At 42.9% G+C, this 18,126-nt stretch overlaps 1 protein-coding gene and 1 pseudogene across 1 annotated transcript; both read left to right on the forward strand.

Annotated features, from left to right (window-relative positions):
• The first annotated feature begins 6,767 nt into the window (after positions 1–6,767).
• Positions 6,768–8,554, forward strand: LOC148427025 (trace amine-associated receptor 13c-like). Its single transcript, XM_088407388.1, has 2 exons — positions 6,768–7,123; positions 7,276–8,554. Exons 1-2 carry the CDS (start codon positions 6,903–6,905, stop codon positions 8,090–8,092), a joined length of 1,038 nt encoding a protein of 345 aa, XP_088263514.1. The 5' UTR covers positions 6,768–6,902; the 3' UTR covers positions 8,093–8,554.
• A 5,920-nt stretch (positions 8,555–14,474) lies between these two features.
• Positions 14,475–15,663, forward strand: LOC148427026 (trace amine-associated receptor 13c-like; annotated as a pseudogene).
• The last annotated feature ends 2,463 nt before the right edge of the window (positions 15,664–18,126 follow it).

Consider the following 18,126-nt stretch of genomic DNA (forward strand, 5'->3'; position numbering starts at 1 on the left):
GTCTTCCCCATAAGAATTACCTTTGAAATCAACCTTGATAAATTAAGTACATCTAAAGAAAAAGTAGTATACACATCCAGAGCCACTCTTGCTTGCCTATTATTTAAATGCAATCAGTACACAGGGTAGTAATGGCGTAAAACACCAGTCGATGGCAGACAAGATACCTGTGTCGTGTCTGAGCCTGTGGGGCAGTCAGCACACCTTTAAGGGGCTTTTGCCTTCTGCTATCACTGGTCCTGCCTCATTTGGAAGCGTGCCAGGGCTAGGGATGTCAAACACACTACAGATCAGGACTCTGAGTTGATGTGAGAGATTTGAAAAAGAAAGTCTCTGCTCTGCCCATGGTTTGATGAGTGCCAGTGCCAAAGCCTGCATATAAGGCCTCCTCTGCATTGGGTTGGCACCTCTCTTCATCAAACTCATTGTGAATGATCCTGAAGTTAATCAAACCAGCATTGATCATTCCATAGTGGCCATCTCTGGTTATCCTTCTGCAGCCATAGTGACCACACATTTGGTCAAAAGTGAATGTTGTCACCCTTGACATGCATCAGGATTGCCTGATTTTATACACTAAGACTATCCCTGGGTGAAATCCACCCAAAACACACTTTACCTTATTTCACTATTGCCGAGAGAAAATCACCCGAAAACATGCCTGTAGGAAAAAGTGGGCATTGGGGTAGGCAAATGGCCACACCTTCAAAGATGTCTAAAAGATTGGTGAAGCTACCCAGGGACCCATGATAATCAGAAAAATGCAACATATTGAAAATCATGTAAGGATGTTTGCTCGGGTGAAAATCACCCGGCGATAGTGCTCTAGGGTTAAATCTGTTATATCTTGCTTTCATTAGGCCTTAGTCAAATTAATAGACTTTATTTGAGGGTTTGTTGTAATTAATAGCATATATGTCGGACTCTATTGCATTTAGTGTAATTAATGTCCATCCATCCATTGCCCTTTTCTATTTAGTGTAATAAATTTCCATACATCCATTTTCTAGAAGTTATCCTAAGCCGTAGTGCCCGGAGAGAGCCCACGCGGGCTCGGGGAGATCATGCAAACTCCACACAGGAAGGCCTGAGCCAGCTGAATTCAAACTCAGGTCTCTTTAACTGTGAGTCGGACGTGCTATTCACTGCTCCACTGCCTGTATTTAATGTAACACTGTAAAAAGTAAACAGATAGTAAAGTATGTACTTCATATTTAAATGCATCTTTATTCACACAGAACAGTCACTAAATCTTCAGAGGTTAAAAAAAGATAAAGATGTTAAGTTTAAAAATATATCCACAACTTGCAAAGGCAGTCGTTTTATTAAAAAAAATGACACCTTCATATTGAGAATGAACAGGAACAATAGTAGAACAATACAATACAATCCAATTAAAAAGGAAAATCTCACCCATACAGAATGCACAGTATTATGCGCACAATATTTTACATTAATGTCCAGGACCGCTACACGACGTCTCGGCTGGGCTAGCACAAGTTTCATGAAAAAATTCAATGTCTAAAATTTTTGATACCAAATGTTTTCACTTGAGTTTCTTTCAATTCAATGGCTCAAATCTGGATAGATCTTGCTACATTTCTTGTGTGAGTGTGTGCGCGTGTACAGTATGTCTGGGTATTTTTTATTTTTATTTTTTTTACAGACGGACTGCTGTAAGGGGAGGGAGTGAGTGACAGCTGTGAGTGAGACGACCTGTGAAGAAGATGGCTTCACAGTGCTGACAGCAGCAGCAATACCAGGAGTTGCAAGGATATCAGCGACAACAAAAGGATCTCAACTGCAGATGCCCTGCCAGATATCATTATAAAGTTTGTGTATATAAACATCTTTTTGAAACTAGTTTAGATGTTATATACGTGCACACAGACAAGCTAGGGTATTGATAAACATGGATGTGATTCTACATATTTTTAAAAATTTCGTTTTAAAAAATAGTTGACAATCACACCCAAAATAGAAGACTGTCAAGTCACAAATGTAGATGTCGTACCGCCACAACTGATAGACATTGTTAAGTATATGAATACTAACCCTTTAGAATAAGCACTCATGCGATCCAAAACACAGGCTGAAATTTCAAAAGAGTCGCGGGCTCAGCCTACAGACGTAGAGGATTATCAACTCATGATATCATCACAATCACTAACCGCACAACCTAGTGTGGAGGGTGCCTTATCATTCCTCAGATACAATTGTGCAAAGGGGGACGGAAGGTATCAAAAAGAAAACCAATTTCAACAATATCAAAATCAGGAGACATTTAAACAATTCGCTGCCAGAGGGCAGAAAAGATTTTGCTGCTTTTTACACATCCATCGAAAATAATATCAACAAAGTGGTTCGTGTGGTAATCCGAATGTCAACCAGAGCCGAAACAGAGCATAACCGTCAAAAGGTTAGGGAAGACCCCTCTGTTATCGCGAATATCAGGTAGCCCAATCCAACATGCAAGCCTTGACCAATGTCAGCCTCACGCTCGTTGTACAAATTGTATCTGATATCAACAGGAGTGGTGTAGGAATCAGGTGTAAAGTAACCACAGTCACAAATGCTAAGACGGTACGCTGACAATGGATCAAGCCAAACAGAGAGCTATCCATTTCCAAGAACGTGTCGGGCTGAGCTGTCAAACGCCAGTCAGCTGGAGGGACATAGACACATTCGAAAAGCTAAATCGAACACAAAATTGTGATTGTGTACAGATCGGATGAAGATCAACCCATGTAATATTTTTGAAACACACTACACCAAAATATCTTACCTGTTGTTGGTCACTATTACGGGATAAAAACGATCAGCACATTTTTCAATTTCACCTACTTCTGTAAATATTGTTACAGAGGGCACAAACAAACAATGGGACACCGGTCCTGGGCATTGTTCCATATGCCTAGATCCTACATGCAGACAACAGCCTTTAACATGAATTTGTTGTTAAGACTGTAACAAAGTATGTCAGAATGAGACCTGCTTCGCAAAGCATAAAGGGGGTGACTGACATTCCAAACAGAAACTGTGAGACATACTAAAAAAAGGTGCAGATTGCCATTTGTCCCCGGGCTCCTGCCCGAAGCCAGCTGAGATAGGCGCCAGCAAGCTTGCGACCCTTGTGAGGACAAGCGGCTCCAGAAAATGGATGGATGGATGGGATTGTCCTTAGGGGTGATTTAGTGTGTGAATAGTTGTTCTTCTCTGTGTGCTTTGTGATTGGTTTGCAACCAATTCGGGGTGTCCAAAGCCCAAAGTCAGCTGGGATAGGCACCAGCAAGCCTGCGACCTTTGTGAGGATAGGCCCCTTTAGAAAATGGATGGATGGATGAATGTTTGAAAAAAAAAGACCTTACATTCAATTCTTGATAGTTACAAAGAGAATCAGAAGACGTCAGAACGTCAATTGAAGTACTAACTCAATGCACCAAACAGCAATGACTTATTTGAACGTGTTGTGTTGCGGGGGTCACGTGGAAACATTTGCTTATTTTTTGACAGAGCAAATTCAGACAAACCACATGTCAATTAGTTGCAGGGGCCGGATCCAAATTTTACAACACGGGCCCAACAATGGGACCAAGCAAAAAGGTCGGATCATTGCAAGTGCATTGGCCAGTTTAGCGCTGTCGAATCGTCATTCAAGATATGAATTTAGCATAAGCTGAATTCATAATATAATCACCCATCACGGGACTGACTCGTGATTACATTTGCTACAAATAGTTCCCGGTGAAAATTCATTGCATGTTTCAGTACCCATGTTTTCATGTTGGAAACAGGAAATGGAATCTGCTCACGCCAGTTAATACCCTTATGATGTGTTATTGAGTGGACATTACTTCTCTAAGTGTCGTCCGGCCAAAACAACAACAAAAAATAATTACATTGCTCTTTGGTGTGGAGCAATAACATCATCCTGGCTTTCAGTATACAGTAGTTCATATGGAAAACAAGACAGCTATTGATTTGTCCGCTGGGGAAACAAGTATTGCCTCATGTGTTGTTGCGTTATCTTCACACCTCTGATTGCAAGCGACTGTCATCATCACATACTAATGGGCCAAGGTGTCAAAAACATGGCTGACTGAAAGCTCCAAGGACCTCCCTCCGGGGACATGCCCGGTTTATTTGAAAATCCTTTTTTCAGAGTGGCATAAATCAATGATATCTCAAAGATTTAAATGGATTACAAAATGTTTGATAAGCTAAACGCTTGACCAAGAAGCTACCTGGGAGCGTACGGGACCAGCGCATCCTGGAACGTCGGCCCACTCGGGAACTGTCAAATCGACGTGCCATGTTTGTGACTAGGTCATGGCTGGCAGGCCTTCGAAGTGGAAATTGATAAGAATTTATAAATTTCGACTCCATTGTCGATTTCGCATAATCTTTCGGATGTTTATTGATTCTCTTAACAATTCTTCCAAGGAAAAACAATGGGAGAATAAAGAGGTAGACGGGATCCACTTTGTTTCATGACTGTGATTTAGAGCAACCCGCCCGTGTTGATTGATTCAGTTTGCTATCAAAAGCATACTGGACATCTGCCCTATATGTACGGTGGCCAGTCTAGCCGTGACTTTATCTGTACATTAAGATACACGTTCATAAGCAACATAATGTTACAAACCCAAACGTAAGGTCTGAAGGCTGTTAGTATCAATTGATCAAAGCAGCATTTGAGTTTATGCAACAAATTTGATGCGCATAGAACTCACTGAAACCCGTAGTATGTATTCCTGTGTTGCTGTTGGTCTGTTCAGGAGGAAATCATGTCATTTGGAAATTGTAGTTTACAGAGGTGGGCAGTCTATGGGAACGACGGACTTTCCTGCGGTCTCTCGCCGACAGATCGCCCCAATGACAAGAAACCTTACAGAAAGGGTGAACTAAGGCTGACAGATTTCTGAGAAATGTTAGGGCTGTGTTATACTGTAATTGAGAGTGTGGGAGAATTAAACTGTCACAAGCTAACAAACATGCACCCAGGAATAACTGGCGAGTACTGAAGCGAAAGAATACCGCAGGTTCAGTTTCGAAAGAAACGGACAAAAATTCATTGCCGTGGGCACTACAACATCAAACGGTGCTACACATATTAGTTGCCAGCGACTAATGGTGGGGACAAGCAGCTAGTGGACATGCTGAAGTTTTTGTTGCATTATTAAGGACTGTTTGCTTTCTGTTCTATATCATTATTTGTTCCTGCTTAGTGCATTGAATTCAACACCATCACAAGCAACACCACAAAGAGGGATAACAGTTGGCTTGTATTTCCATCGGCAAAAGGGGGGCGTCAGGCCGACGGAGATTTGACGGAATGTCTATCCTGATTACAACAATGGACGAAACTCACCCGTTCAAACATTCTTATTCTGTCATTTTATAGCGTTTCTGCAAGTCATTGGTTTGATGACAAAACAGGAGTCTGTCAGTGACTGAGAGCAAACAGTCCGTTGGTGCCGATGGACTGCCCACCTGTCCAAAAATGAGCGTGGCAAAATGATTTTGCACATTCGGTCTGAACGTAGCAATGAAAAGAGAAAGACTGACAACAGCATCGTGAATAAAACTGCTGTGTGTTTTAACTGCAAACAAACTGTATGTTCAAGCGGTGGAATGACCAATTTGACAACACACATGCAACGTCACCATCCAACTAAGGATGCATGAAAAGCATATATGAAGGTAGGGTCCAGCAAGGCAGACCATGTATGAAAATGAAAAAACGTGCTACACAGTCAGCCATTCATAATTGACTTGTTTTAAAACAACTTAACAAACAAGTATGATTGCACGCCAGCAAAAGCCCTGGAGCTGATTGACAAGGTAAACAAAATTATACGTTCCATAGTCTCTCATATCTATCCATCTGTGTGTGTGTATATATATATATATATATATATATATATATATATATATATATATATATATATATATATATATATATATATATATATATATATATATATACTTGCCATAGAAGGGTTTATTTACTTTCTTTATATTACAAACTATGCCCGTTACATTGCAACTCGTATTGCATTATTACTTTGCTATAGCGAAGCTTATCTCAATACGCTGTCAAGCCACAATACCCAGCACTAAATGTGTTTTTTCAGCATCCTCTATATGCAATTGAGTGATTCTTGAACGGTGGTGTGTTGTGAGTAGGTATGCAATGTGATGGCAATATTTTGGGGAAAAGGAATCATGAGGACGTGTTAGGCGAATCAGAACGCAACAACCGTTCTGAGGAAAAACTTCAAAATGAGAAACTGATACGGCTATTGCATTGACATCACCACGGCTGGAAAAAATCATTTACACACATAGCACACATATGCATAATTCGGCGTTGCATCACCATAATCATGTACAATACAGGTTATTTTTGAGAGCATTTAAAATCAACAAACCCCCATCAGCAATTCAAATGTACCACTACACATGAAAAGTGATATCCATTGATTGAATATGAATGAAATAAAATGCAAACAATGTATTAAACTTAAAATAATTCATAAAATGCTTGCACTCACCAAAAGGGCTATCCCCTAAAACACATATATCAACACAAAAAGCATTCTTTTTTTTTCAGTATACATGGCAAAACACTAACTAAACGCGAAAGCATTCCAATGAATGCCCTCACGGGGACGGACGCTAACCCTAAACCCAAAATGGGCCCTCTTGTTGATATCAATGATATGGGAATGAAAGCATTGGTGTTTAATGTGATACAAGGTGAGCTATCTACTAGCTATCTACTACGTTTGTATTAATGTTGATAATTACCATAGTTGTCATGATGATGTCATACTTGGGCAACTTTGTCAAACTTTGATCCAATAGAAATTTCTTGTGGGAGGAACCAGAACACTTAAATGAAGCGGTCAACCGAGAGGTTTAGACAGACTGCTGTCTTAGCTCCTGCCTCCTTGATGGAATCAGAGCTCTGCTTTCCACAGCTGGTCAACCTCTCCTGCAGGAAGTCCTCATCTGGTGGTCGTATTTCTACATTTGTTTCAGGTTTTCTGCTGCCTCTCGCCTGTATCCTCACTGTGCTGCTCAACATGCTAGTCATCATAGCGATCTCCCACTTTAGGTACATGTTCTTCTCTCTTGCTTTGCAGCTCCAATTCATAGATCGGTGTTCTGCGATTATGATGTCGTTAAGGTCTACCTTCTTTTTTGTTTGGTCCTGGATGCCATGCATCATGCACCATGTTGCCTTTTTTTCCCCTTTCTTGTGCCCAGGCAGCTTCATACTCCCACCAACTTCCTCCTCCTCTCTCTGGCTGTAGCTGACTTACTTGTAGGTCTGCTGATGATGCCCGTGCAGCTCTACATTTCAGCATCGTGCTGGATGCATGGTGACATTCTGTGTTCTCTCTTTATTCTTATGTTTACCAATGTGTCATATGCCTCAGTAGGACACATGGTGCTGATATCCTCTGATCGTTATATGGCAATATGTGATCCTTTGCATTATAATGTCAAAGTCACTGTGAAAAGAATGAAGATGTGTATTTATCTCTGTTGGTTATCATCTCTTCTCTTTTCTTGCGTCATTTTGAACGAACAGCTGATGTATCCAGGAAAGTTCAATTCCTGCTATGGGGAGTGTGTCGTCTTTATTGACTTAACTATGTCTGTCATTGACTTGATTGTGACTTTCTGCAGTCCTCTCTGCATCATTGTCGCTCTCTACACAAGAGTGTTTGTGGTAGCTTTGTCTCAGGGGCGAGCCTTGCGCGCTCATGTGAAAGGTGTCCAAATGAATAACTGTGTTCCTAAGAGAGCAAAAAAATCCGAGTTGAAGGCGGCCCGGACCCTTGGTGTTCTTGTTCTCGTCTTCCTTGCATGCTTCTGTCCATATTACAGCATCTCTCTCACTAATAAAAGCCAAATAATGTCTCCATTTAGGATTTATGTTATTTCTTTACTAGCTTTCAATTCATGTGTAAACCCCTTGATTTATGCCATGTTTTACCCGTGGTTTCGAAGAGCCATTCGACGCATTGCCACTCTGCACATACTGCAGCCTGGCTCCCAAGAGCTCAGCATGCAATAGAGCAATGAGTCTAACAACTGTATACACATGTACTGTTTTCTTTTCTTCTTTTTTTCAGGAATCATTAAAAGGCAAAAAGCAATCATTGATGATGGGATTACGAACAACCTTCTGGGGGTTCTTCTGGTTCATGTTATATGCTTTTTCATGTTGTGTTAGGTTTGACAAATTTATCCTGTTAATGTTGATTGTGAAGAAGAGGAAACAACACGTCTCAAGCAGCTGCAAGAAAGAGACAGGCCCACTACCCGACCATCTGGGGTTTTGTGACTCGACCCGTCGCGCATCCCGTTCCTGAGGAAGAAGATAACAGCACAAACACTGCATAAACTGCATTCCTCACCATCATAAACCAATTGTTTACATTATTGCCAAATGACTCTCCCAATCTTTCTGGGCAGCAACGACTTTTGTATCTAGGGCTAATCCAAATGAATAAAAGAGGGACAGACAGAATTTGTAACTGGACTGGAAGGAGGTTTTTTGTCTTCTCTTTGCTTTGTTGCTCATTAAATGTTTTAGATTACTTGAATCTCACATTATTTTGGTCCTTCAAGTCGGAAGCCAAGATACCTGAGTATTCCAACAGGTGTGGCAGACACCAAAAACACCGTGGACACAGCAGGCTACCTAGAGTGAGCCTAAGATCCTTTTCCAGGACTGGACCTCAGCCTCTCAGCTGAGATCTGATGGTTAATGGCATTCCGCCCCCTTATCTGCAAACAAGTACAGAGGAATAGGTACATTAGGTTTATCTACTCCACCTCCAGCGTTGCTGGGGAAGACCCCGGCAATCTGGCGGCTCAGAGGCAATTGGCGTGGCAGAAGGAACTCCCAATTAATAATCGTGGTCTTAGTTCAATCTATCTTCGGATTATGTAACATAAAACCATGGGAGTCCTAGAACCACTGGGGTGCAATGCGAGGGCATACCAAGAAAACTGATGTCCTCTCTGTGGTTCCCTGAAAGGAGGAGGGAGAGAACCCCAGTCTGGTGGGTAGACAATGCTAGGGGTCGCCCGTCCAAGTCACCGGTTTGCTCAGGATCTGGTAAAGTCTCAAGCGGACACCCGAGACCGCACTATCAAAAAAATTGTCGTCGGCCCCAGAGTCAACGAGTGCATTGACAATAACGTGCTTAACCCCGTAACTGACCTCCCCCGTGAAATGGAGCCTCTTGCATGGTGATAGTTGAGAGTTGTACCCCAGGTTTCTTCTCCCCAGAGAAGCACTCACGTTCATTGTCTGAGTTCTGGACGGAAGCCGCCCGTCGGTCGGGGGGGGGGGGGGGGGGGGGGGGGTGGTCTGGCGAGCTTGGCCCTGAGTCGGACGTGCCTGGCAGGCAGCTATCCTGTGTCCGGCCAGTCCACTTTACAAGTAGAGCCCCAGTCTCATGTGCTTCTCGCGCTCAGTGGGGATCAGCTTGCCCCCCTCAATTTGCATTGGCCCACCTCGACTTGGTGATGCTGGGACAGTGTGGGCTGGCGACGAATCAGCTTTTGTGGTGATTGGTTGGTGCGTGAAAAGCTGCAGCCTGGGTTGCTGTTCCCCGGCGCGCTCCCTCCCCCGCTCTCTCAACTGGTTATCCAGCCGGATGGCCATGCTAATGAGCTCTTCCAACAAGGAAGTCTTGTCCTTGGCCGCCAACTCGTGTTTGATGCGTGGGTGTAGACTTTCAGCGACCAGGATGCAAAAGGGGTCCGAATATTCAGCCACTGACTGGTAGGCCTGCTTGCTGTCCAGCAATCTGTCCCTAGCCTCTTGGCCTCAGAAAGGATGATCGAAAACGTTCTTCATCTCCCGGATAAAATGTGAGCCGCGAAGACGGGGGTTCAATGTCCTCACAGCCGTGGCCCGTGCGGCGGCCTTGTCCGCCAGGAGGCTCTTAATGAATGCAATCTTCGATCGTTCGTTTCGGTATGCTAGAGGCTGTTGCTCGAACACCAGTGTGCACTGACGGATAAATTGGCCGCTGGTGCCGAGGTTTTCTGCGTAACGGGAAGGATGCGGAATTTGGGGTTTCCAAAAAGATGACCCCGGACCTCCCCGTGATGCCCACTCCTGGTCCGCTTGCTCGATGCTGGTTGACGCAGCCGCACAACCCGCTGTGTCCACACGAGTGGTCAGCTGCTCCACTGCGATTACCGGTGTGGCTACTGCACCCATGACCTCCTTCGGAGACTACTCATGCTCGCACACAAACTGTCATTGGCTGGCCATTGCCGAGCACAGCCGTTCAGGGTCCACAGGGTTCATGTAAAGCCGGATTATTCTGTCACGGCGCGTGACTCGGACGAGCAAGAAGTGAACCCTGGAACACCCTGAGAATGGCTCGGGTGGGACATAATGGTTTATAACACGTGAAGTAACAATGGAAATTCTTCAAAGTACAACACAAAGGTGAAAAAGGTACAAAAGTACAAATAAAGAGGACAATGCAAAAAGGCATGTAACTCACTAGACTCGGGGGCAGAACCAGCAGGAGGACGTGTCAGAGATGTCGACATGTCGATTTTAATGTTCCTATAAACAACATTTTCATATATGTAGTAACGACATGCCCCAGCCTGTTGCAGCCGTCTTACCCTTTGCAAGCTAAACCGTCAACAAAAACAACTTCTCCAGTGGGGAGAGGGGTGTCAGTCAGGTCAGGTCATGAGGAAATTTGGACGTGGCTTCCCCAGTCGTGGGGGGTTCCGTCTACAGGTGTGGGCAAAAAGTGTCGCTGGGTTCAATGCTCCACATCTAACAATTACAATGTATCCCTGTGATAAAAGTAACGCGGTGCAATATAAATGTCATGCAGGCGATAAGAGTGTCATTTTTTTTGTTTCCAACAACAAAACAAATACGTAGGCAATCCTCAACGTGAGGGAGTGAAACAACACAACCTCCACTGAAGCCTCCACAGCCAATGCTGCGGCCAGCACCACCTAAACACATTCAAGGGTTGCCCCAGCAACTGCATCCAATTCCTTTGAATAAAATTCGACTGGCCTCCATTTCCCGCCATGCTTCTGCAACAAGACTGATGTTGTGAATCCCTGTTTAGTTGTCACTCTTTGCTCAAATGCTTCGCTGTAATCAGGTATTGCCAATACGGATGAATTAATCAATTCCTATTTCACACTTTCAAATGCATCATCAGCTTTTTTATTATTTATTTATTTATTTATTTTATGATATCCAACAGTGACCTAGTCATTATGGTAGATAATGGAAAACACACAGTTAATCAATTCAGCTGGTCAATCCAAAATAATTTTGGAATCCATGCGCTACAATCATTGCACAGCCTCGAAATGACATCATTTGTCTTTTGGTCTATGATTTTCGGGCCTTTCTGCCAACCTTCTTCCATTTGTTTTCACTTGCCCAAAATCTTTCTTGCCACAACGCCAACATTCTTATGCATTCAATTTTGTCTTTCAACTCTCTCTTACATCCTTCTTTTCCGCTACCACAATTCCTGTTTCCAACACAATTCACTTCCTCTTCTCCATCACACCAGAATGCCTGCTTTCTTCCCTACATTCTTCTACCTTTTTTCTACTACTCTACTCTCAGCTGAATAGTGAATTTATCTAATCTCTGAGTGTTGGATTTCACTCACGTCCACACTTTTATGTTTATTGTTCACTGCTTCCTAGTGAACTATGCAGTGTAGGAACATTATCTCTTGAGCATTCCGATGTTTTTCCTGTCAGATTTGGTGATCCATTTGTGATAACGTTGACGAGCATACTCCAAGGTAACTTGCACCTTGACCATTGATACATTGTTAAGATGTCCTTGTTTTCCCAGGGGATTCCATATCCAAAAAGTCCTCCATTATCCAAACAATTTTGCTTGCTATGGGATACACCTGCTAAATGGGGTTTCTTACCTAGGTGGAAGATAAAACCAATGAGAATATAGACATTTGTAAAAAATAATAAATAAAAAAAGTTAGCTAACCCTTTGCCATTATCTTTATTAGCGTAGCTAGCTAACATTAGCCACATTGCTAACGTATCCAAGCTTGCTAGCGAATAACCAACGTTATAACGGCACATCATTTAGGTCACTTACCTCATTGTGGTTTCTGAGATTTGATGGAGAGTTCGTGGAGGCAAACACGCAAAGATGTTTTGGCTTGCAGAGTAAAAGATATAATCCGTGCAAAGATGCTGAAAGAAAAGTCACAAGGCCTTTTATGGTGATTTTTTTTTTTTTTTAATCTATCAAGTAAAAAGTATGATACAGTATTTGTGGTTTAAATGTAGGCAGTAAAATTTAAAAAATCAGAAAAAATACTTCTAAAAGTACAAAGTACAGGCAAAATTTACTTACGTACAGTAACAAAGTATTTGTACTTCGTTACTTCCTATCACTGCTGTAGGGTGGGCGCGGATGAGCCCAAGGAAATGGCTTTGTTTTTGTCAAGTGAAGTAATTGGAATAAGATAACAGCAAATTAGTATACAAGTAATTGACTGTATGAGCTCGTAACTTTCTAAAATGGCGACAATCAACAAAAGGAGGAAATTTGACTGTGAGGGCCGACAGTACACGGATGAGTGGAAATTGGACTATTTCTTCACTGAAATACGGAACAACTGTGTCTGCTTCATTTGTAAAGAGACAGCAGCTGTTTTTAAAGTGTTCAATGTGAAGCGACATTACCAAACAAAACATGTTGACGCAAATGGCAAGATCACAGGTAATGAACGCAGCGAGAAACTGAAACATCTTGAAGCTAATTTAATCTCACAGCAGCAATATTTTACAACTTTTTCCAACAGCTGGATAAGGACAGGTTCCGAGAGATTCGACGTATTTGTGTGAGAAGACATTCTCGGTTATGAACTTAAATAAGCCGTGTGAGGACACGGCTATCGGGCTCTCACTTACAAGACACTTGGTGCATCCAGACTACTGCCAAAGAGCCACACCTGGCCTTTGGCCCGCACTCCAGATCTCACTTTCACCCATCACACTCATGCGGACAAGTCATTTTTCCTTCACGATCATTCTGAAAACGTTTTGTTTTTCAAGTTTTCACTCCAGAATAATAACCCTTTAAAAATCCAATTAACATTTATAATTACCGATGTCATATTTTAAATGAGCCCTGCACTTGTTGATATGACTATTACTTGTTCATTTCTCTGTTATTGTGTTTAAATTTTTCATAAATATTAAACTGCCATGGTGAGATATATGTTCTTGTTTCAAATGTAATTTGCACCCAAGAGTACAATTACTTCTGGTCAACTGTTACAAAAAAGTTGAAGTGTCAAAAAAAAAGCTAAGTGGATATTCAATTTCAATATTTAATGTCAATTCAATTTTGATATGCACGTTTCAAATGAACCAAAACACATGCTTAAGATAGCTGAAATTAAAATAAAAAAGCAAATGTGAAATACAGAACGGCTCACTGAAATATATTTAAATTAATTGCTGTTATATGTAAAGAACGCCCGCCAAGGTTGGCCCCCCTACATTTTTAACACAAATCTGGCCCCCTTTGCAAAACGTTTGGATCCCCCTGTGATACGCAGAAGAAAATTCGTACCTTAATTATTGTTCAATGTGTTCTTGCTACACAGTAAACCGCTGCCATTGTTTGAATATTCAAAGGATCTCTTACAGAACAGTGCAATGGTGGCCTGCAGACTACTGATGTGGCCCTTGGAGGCTCCCAGCTGCCACGGGCACTATATTGGCGACCCCTGGCCTGATAGCTCAGACCCCAAGCCAATCAGCAACCCTGCCCCCTCAGGTCTTCAAGCTGGCTGTCGCAAGTTTGCATGAAACCCCAGTGGTACGCTTGGTACGTTCCCGAAACATACCAAGGAACCTTGTGAGCATTAGAATCCATTAGTACAGTATCCAATTGGATGGGATGGAGATTAACGCGTGCTGCATGGACGAAGTGTTTACTGTTGTCCCCAACATGAGGAGGCAGCGCATTTATGACAAGCATTTTTGTCAGATACAGTATTTGATGGATTCGGATCCAAGCAAGCAGTTGCTGACAGCGATACCTCAGAGCCATCAAATAGAGCAAGGTGACTTGTCATTCAACATTCAACACGAACCTGGCACCTTTGCAATATTTGTAAGATATACTCAGCACAAACCCAAACTGGGCCCTCTTGTTGACTTTGAATAAGATAAAGATTTTGGAATGATAACACTAAGATTTATTTCGTATAATGTAAGCTGCTCTATGTATATTCATATTAGTGTTGAGAGATAATAGTTGTCATAGTTGCGATGATGTCATACTTGGAGGACTTTGGCTAACTTTGAGCCAATGGCTTTTCTTGGGGGAGGAACCAGACCACATAAATGAGGCGGTCAACAGAGACGTTTGGACAGACTGCTGTCTCAGCTCCTTGATGGAATCAGAGCTGTGCTTTCCACATCTGGGCAACCTCTCCTGCAGGAAAACCTCATCTGATAGTCTTGTGTTGAGAGTTCTTACAGATGTGCTGCTGCCCTTCGCCTGCACCCTCGCTCTGCTGCTTAACTTGGTTGTCATCGTAGCAATCTCCCATTTCAGGCACATTTTCTTTTTCCATCCTCGCGCCTCCATTTCACATCAACGCTCTGTGATTCTGATGTGATGAATGTTTTTATATTTTTGGTTCAGTTTGCTACATCTTGTATCATGATGTTGTTTTTTTCTTTCTTGTGTGCAGGCAGCTCCACTCTCCCACAAACCTCCTCCTCCTCTCTCTGGCTGTAGCAGACTTTCTTGTAGGTCTCATGATGATACCTGGACAGCTCTACATATTAGCAACCTGCTGGATGCTTGGCGACACTCAGTGTTCTCTCTTTGCTCTAATTTTTACCATTGTGTCTTACACCTCAGTAGGAAATATGGTGCTGATATCGGTTGAACGTCATGCGGCAATTTGTGACCCTCTGCGTTATGTCGACAGAGTCACTGTGAAAAGAATGAGGATGTGTATTTGTCTCTGTTGGTTCTCATCGCTATGCTACGCTTGCATCATTTTGAACAAACAGCTGATGCATCCAAGAAAGTTGCATTCTTGCTATGGACAGTGTCCAATCATTACTGAATCAGGCACAGCTATTATCGATTTGGTTGTGACATTCTGCATTCCTCTCTGTATGATCGTGTGACTGTACTCTAGGGTCTTTGTAGTCGCTGTGTCCCAAGTGCGAGCCATGCGCTCACATGCGAAGCGTGCCCAATTACAACGTTGCGTACCTTCAAGAGCAAAGAAATCAGAATTGAAGGCGGCCAGGACTCTTGGTGTTCTCGTTCTAGTCTTCCTCATGTGCTTCTGTCCGTATTATGGAGTCTCGCTCACTAATGACAGCCAAATGTCTCCACTTAGGATCTATGTCATGTTTTTTTTTTCTTTCAACTCGTGTGTGAACCCCTTGATATATGCCTTGTTTTATCCCTGGTTTCAAAGAGCCGTTCGACACATTGTCACTCTGCGCATACTGGAGCCCGGCTCCAGGGATTTCCGCATGCAGTAGCAAGATGACTGTGTACAGGTGTGTTTTTGTTCTCAGAAATATTCAAAAGGGATTGTAAACGATGATGGTATGAGGAATATTGTTCCGAAAGTTCTTCTGTGCAATGTCATATTCTTGTTCACGTTGCCTCCATGACAATGTCCATTATGTATGTCCACTATACTAAACATATGGGCTTGACTTGATTTTTTTTTTTCCCACAGAATTGAGCCAACATATTTGAAGAAAAATGACAACCTGTTTACATTTAATGTGGATGTTTTTTTTAAATCAACTCAAAAAAGAGTGATTCCCCCTACAAATCCAGATATGTTTTAATGTTTTACTCTTCTTTCACAGCCAGTCAAGAAATTATCCATCCATCCATCCATCCATCCATCCATCCATCCATCCATCCATCCATCCATCGGCGCGGGTGCAGCAGCTTGAGCAGGGAAGCCCAGACTTCCCTCTCCTCAGCCATTTTGTCCAGCTCTCCGGGAGGGTCCCCTGGCATTCCCAGGCCTGCCGAGCGAGGTAGTCCTGGGTCGTCCTCGGGACCTCTTTCCTGTGGGACATGCACGGAACACTTCACCAGGGATAAGGCCGGGTCAAGAAATAATAAATATATATGATTTTATATATAATAATAATAATAATAATAATAATAATAATAATAATAATAATAATAATAATAATAATAATAATAATAATAAAATATTTTAAATATATGTAAATGTTTTTAGGAAATGGTTTATTCCATAAGTTTTGAGAATGAAAAAAAAATACATGGCTTTTTATGTTTGTACCACTTAAAACAATATGACGATAATGTAGTTATTTGGTCAAAGTGATCAATCATGTTGAAAAACAGAAACAGCACGTAAAAATGCAAACAATATAAAAAAAATCTTAAGAAAGCCAGGAATAAGTCAAAGTCTGGCTTCCAAAAAATGTTTGGATTATCCATCCATCCATTTTTTATAACCGCTTATACTCATTAAAAAAAAAATGTTATTGAAATGTGTTATCTGAATGTTATTGAAAAAAATAGGGTTAGGTATTCAATGTAAGGTTTCAATCTTGGGTGAGGGTTTCAAAGTTGGGTTTTAAACTAGTAGTTAGGATTTTAATAACAGTTTTTATACAAGGTGAGCGTTTTATAGAAAGTTAGGGCATGGGTGCCCGTCGGTGGCTGCTGGAGTTGCGCCGCCCGAGCTTGGATGAATAATGCCCACTGGAGTTGCGTCACCTGAGCGTGCGCAGATGGCAGCCACAGGGCCTCCAAACCAGAGTTTGGTCAGAAGGCAGACACTGGACCTGTGCCGCTCAAGCAAGGATGGGAGGCAGCTGCTGGACTTGTGCCGCCGGGGTTAGGACAGGAGGTGGCTGTTGGACTCGGCTGCTAGACGATTATTATTATTATTATTATTATTATTATTATTATTATTATTATTATTATTATTATTATTATTATTATTATTATTTTATTATTATTATTATTATTATTATTATTATCCATCCATCTTTTACTGCTGGGTTCCGGGGTTGGGTCGTGGGGACAGCAGCTTGAGCAAGGAAGCCCAGACTTCCCTCTCCTCGGCCACTACATTCAGTTCCGCCGAAAGGCTCCCCAGGCCCTCCCAAGCCAGCTGAGAGACATAGTACCCCCAGCGTGTCCTGGGTCGTCCCCGTTCCCGAAACGCCTCACCAGGGAGGTGTCCAGGGGACATCTTAACCAGATGCCTGAACCACCTCAACTAGCTCCCCTAACAGCGAAGGAGCAGCGGCTCGACTCTGAGCCCCTCCCGGATGACTGAGCTTCTCACCCTATCTCTAAGGGAGAGCCCAGACACCCTGCGGACGAAATTCATTTCGGCCGCTTGTATCCAGGATCTTGTTCTTTCGGTCACGACCCACAGCTCATGGCTATAGGTGGGGGAAGGAATGTAGATCGACTGGTAAATAGAGAGCTTCGCCCTTCGGCTCAGCTCTTTCTTCACCACGACAGACCGGTGCAGAGTCCGCATTACAGCAAATGCCGCACTGAGTCGCCTGCTGATCTCACGTTCTGTCCTACCCTCACTCGTGAACAAGATCCCAAGATACTTGAACTCCTCCACTTGGGGCAGGACCTCATACTGTACCTGACCTTGAGAGGGCATTCCACCCTTTTCCGACTGAGGACCATGGTCTCAGATTTGGAAGTGCTGATCTTCATCCCAGCCGCTTCACACTCGGCTGCGAACCGTTCCAGTGAGAGTTGGAGGTCACAGCCTGTAGAAGCCATCAGCACCACATCAATCGCAAAAAGCAAAGATGCAATGCTGAGGCTCCCAAACCGGACCCCCTCAACGCTCTGTCCATGAAGGTAATGAACAGAATCAGTGACATAGGGCAGCCTTGGCAGAGTCCAAGCCTCACTGGAAATGATTTCGACTTACTGCCGGCAATGGGAACCAAACTCTGACATCATTGGTACAGGGACCGAACAGCCCGTATCCCACCCCATACTCCCAGAGCACCCCCCCCCCCCCCCCCCCACAGACC

Source organism: Hippichthys cyanospilos, chromosome 2, assembly GCF_059441005.1.
Source record: "Hippichthys cyanospilos isolate Australia breed blue-spotted pipefish chromosome 2, RoL_Hcya_1.0, whole genome shotgun sequence".
Classification (NCBI taxonomy): Eukaryota; Metazoa; Chordata; class Actinopteri; order Syngnathiformes; family Syngnathidae; genus Hippichthys; species Hippichthys cyanospilos.

Excerpts from the sequence above, each read along its gene's own strand:
- LOC148427025 (XM_088407388.1), top strand. The coding sequence starts at position 6,903 with ATGAAGCGGTCAACCGAGAGGTTTAGACAGACTGCTGTCTTAGCTCCT. Across the intron at positions 7,124-7,275 it reads ATAGCGATCTCCCACTTTAG|GCAGCTTCATACTCCCACCA; the intron begins GTACATGTTCTT and ends TCTTGTGCCCAG.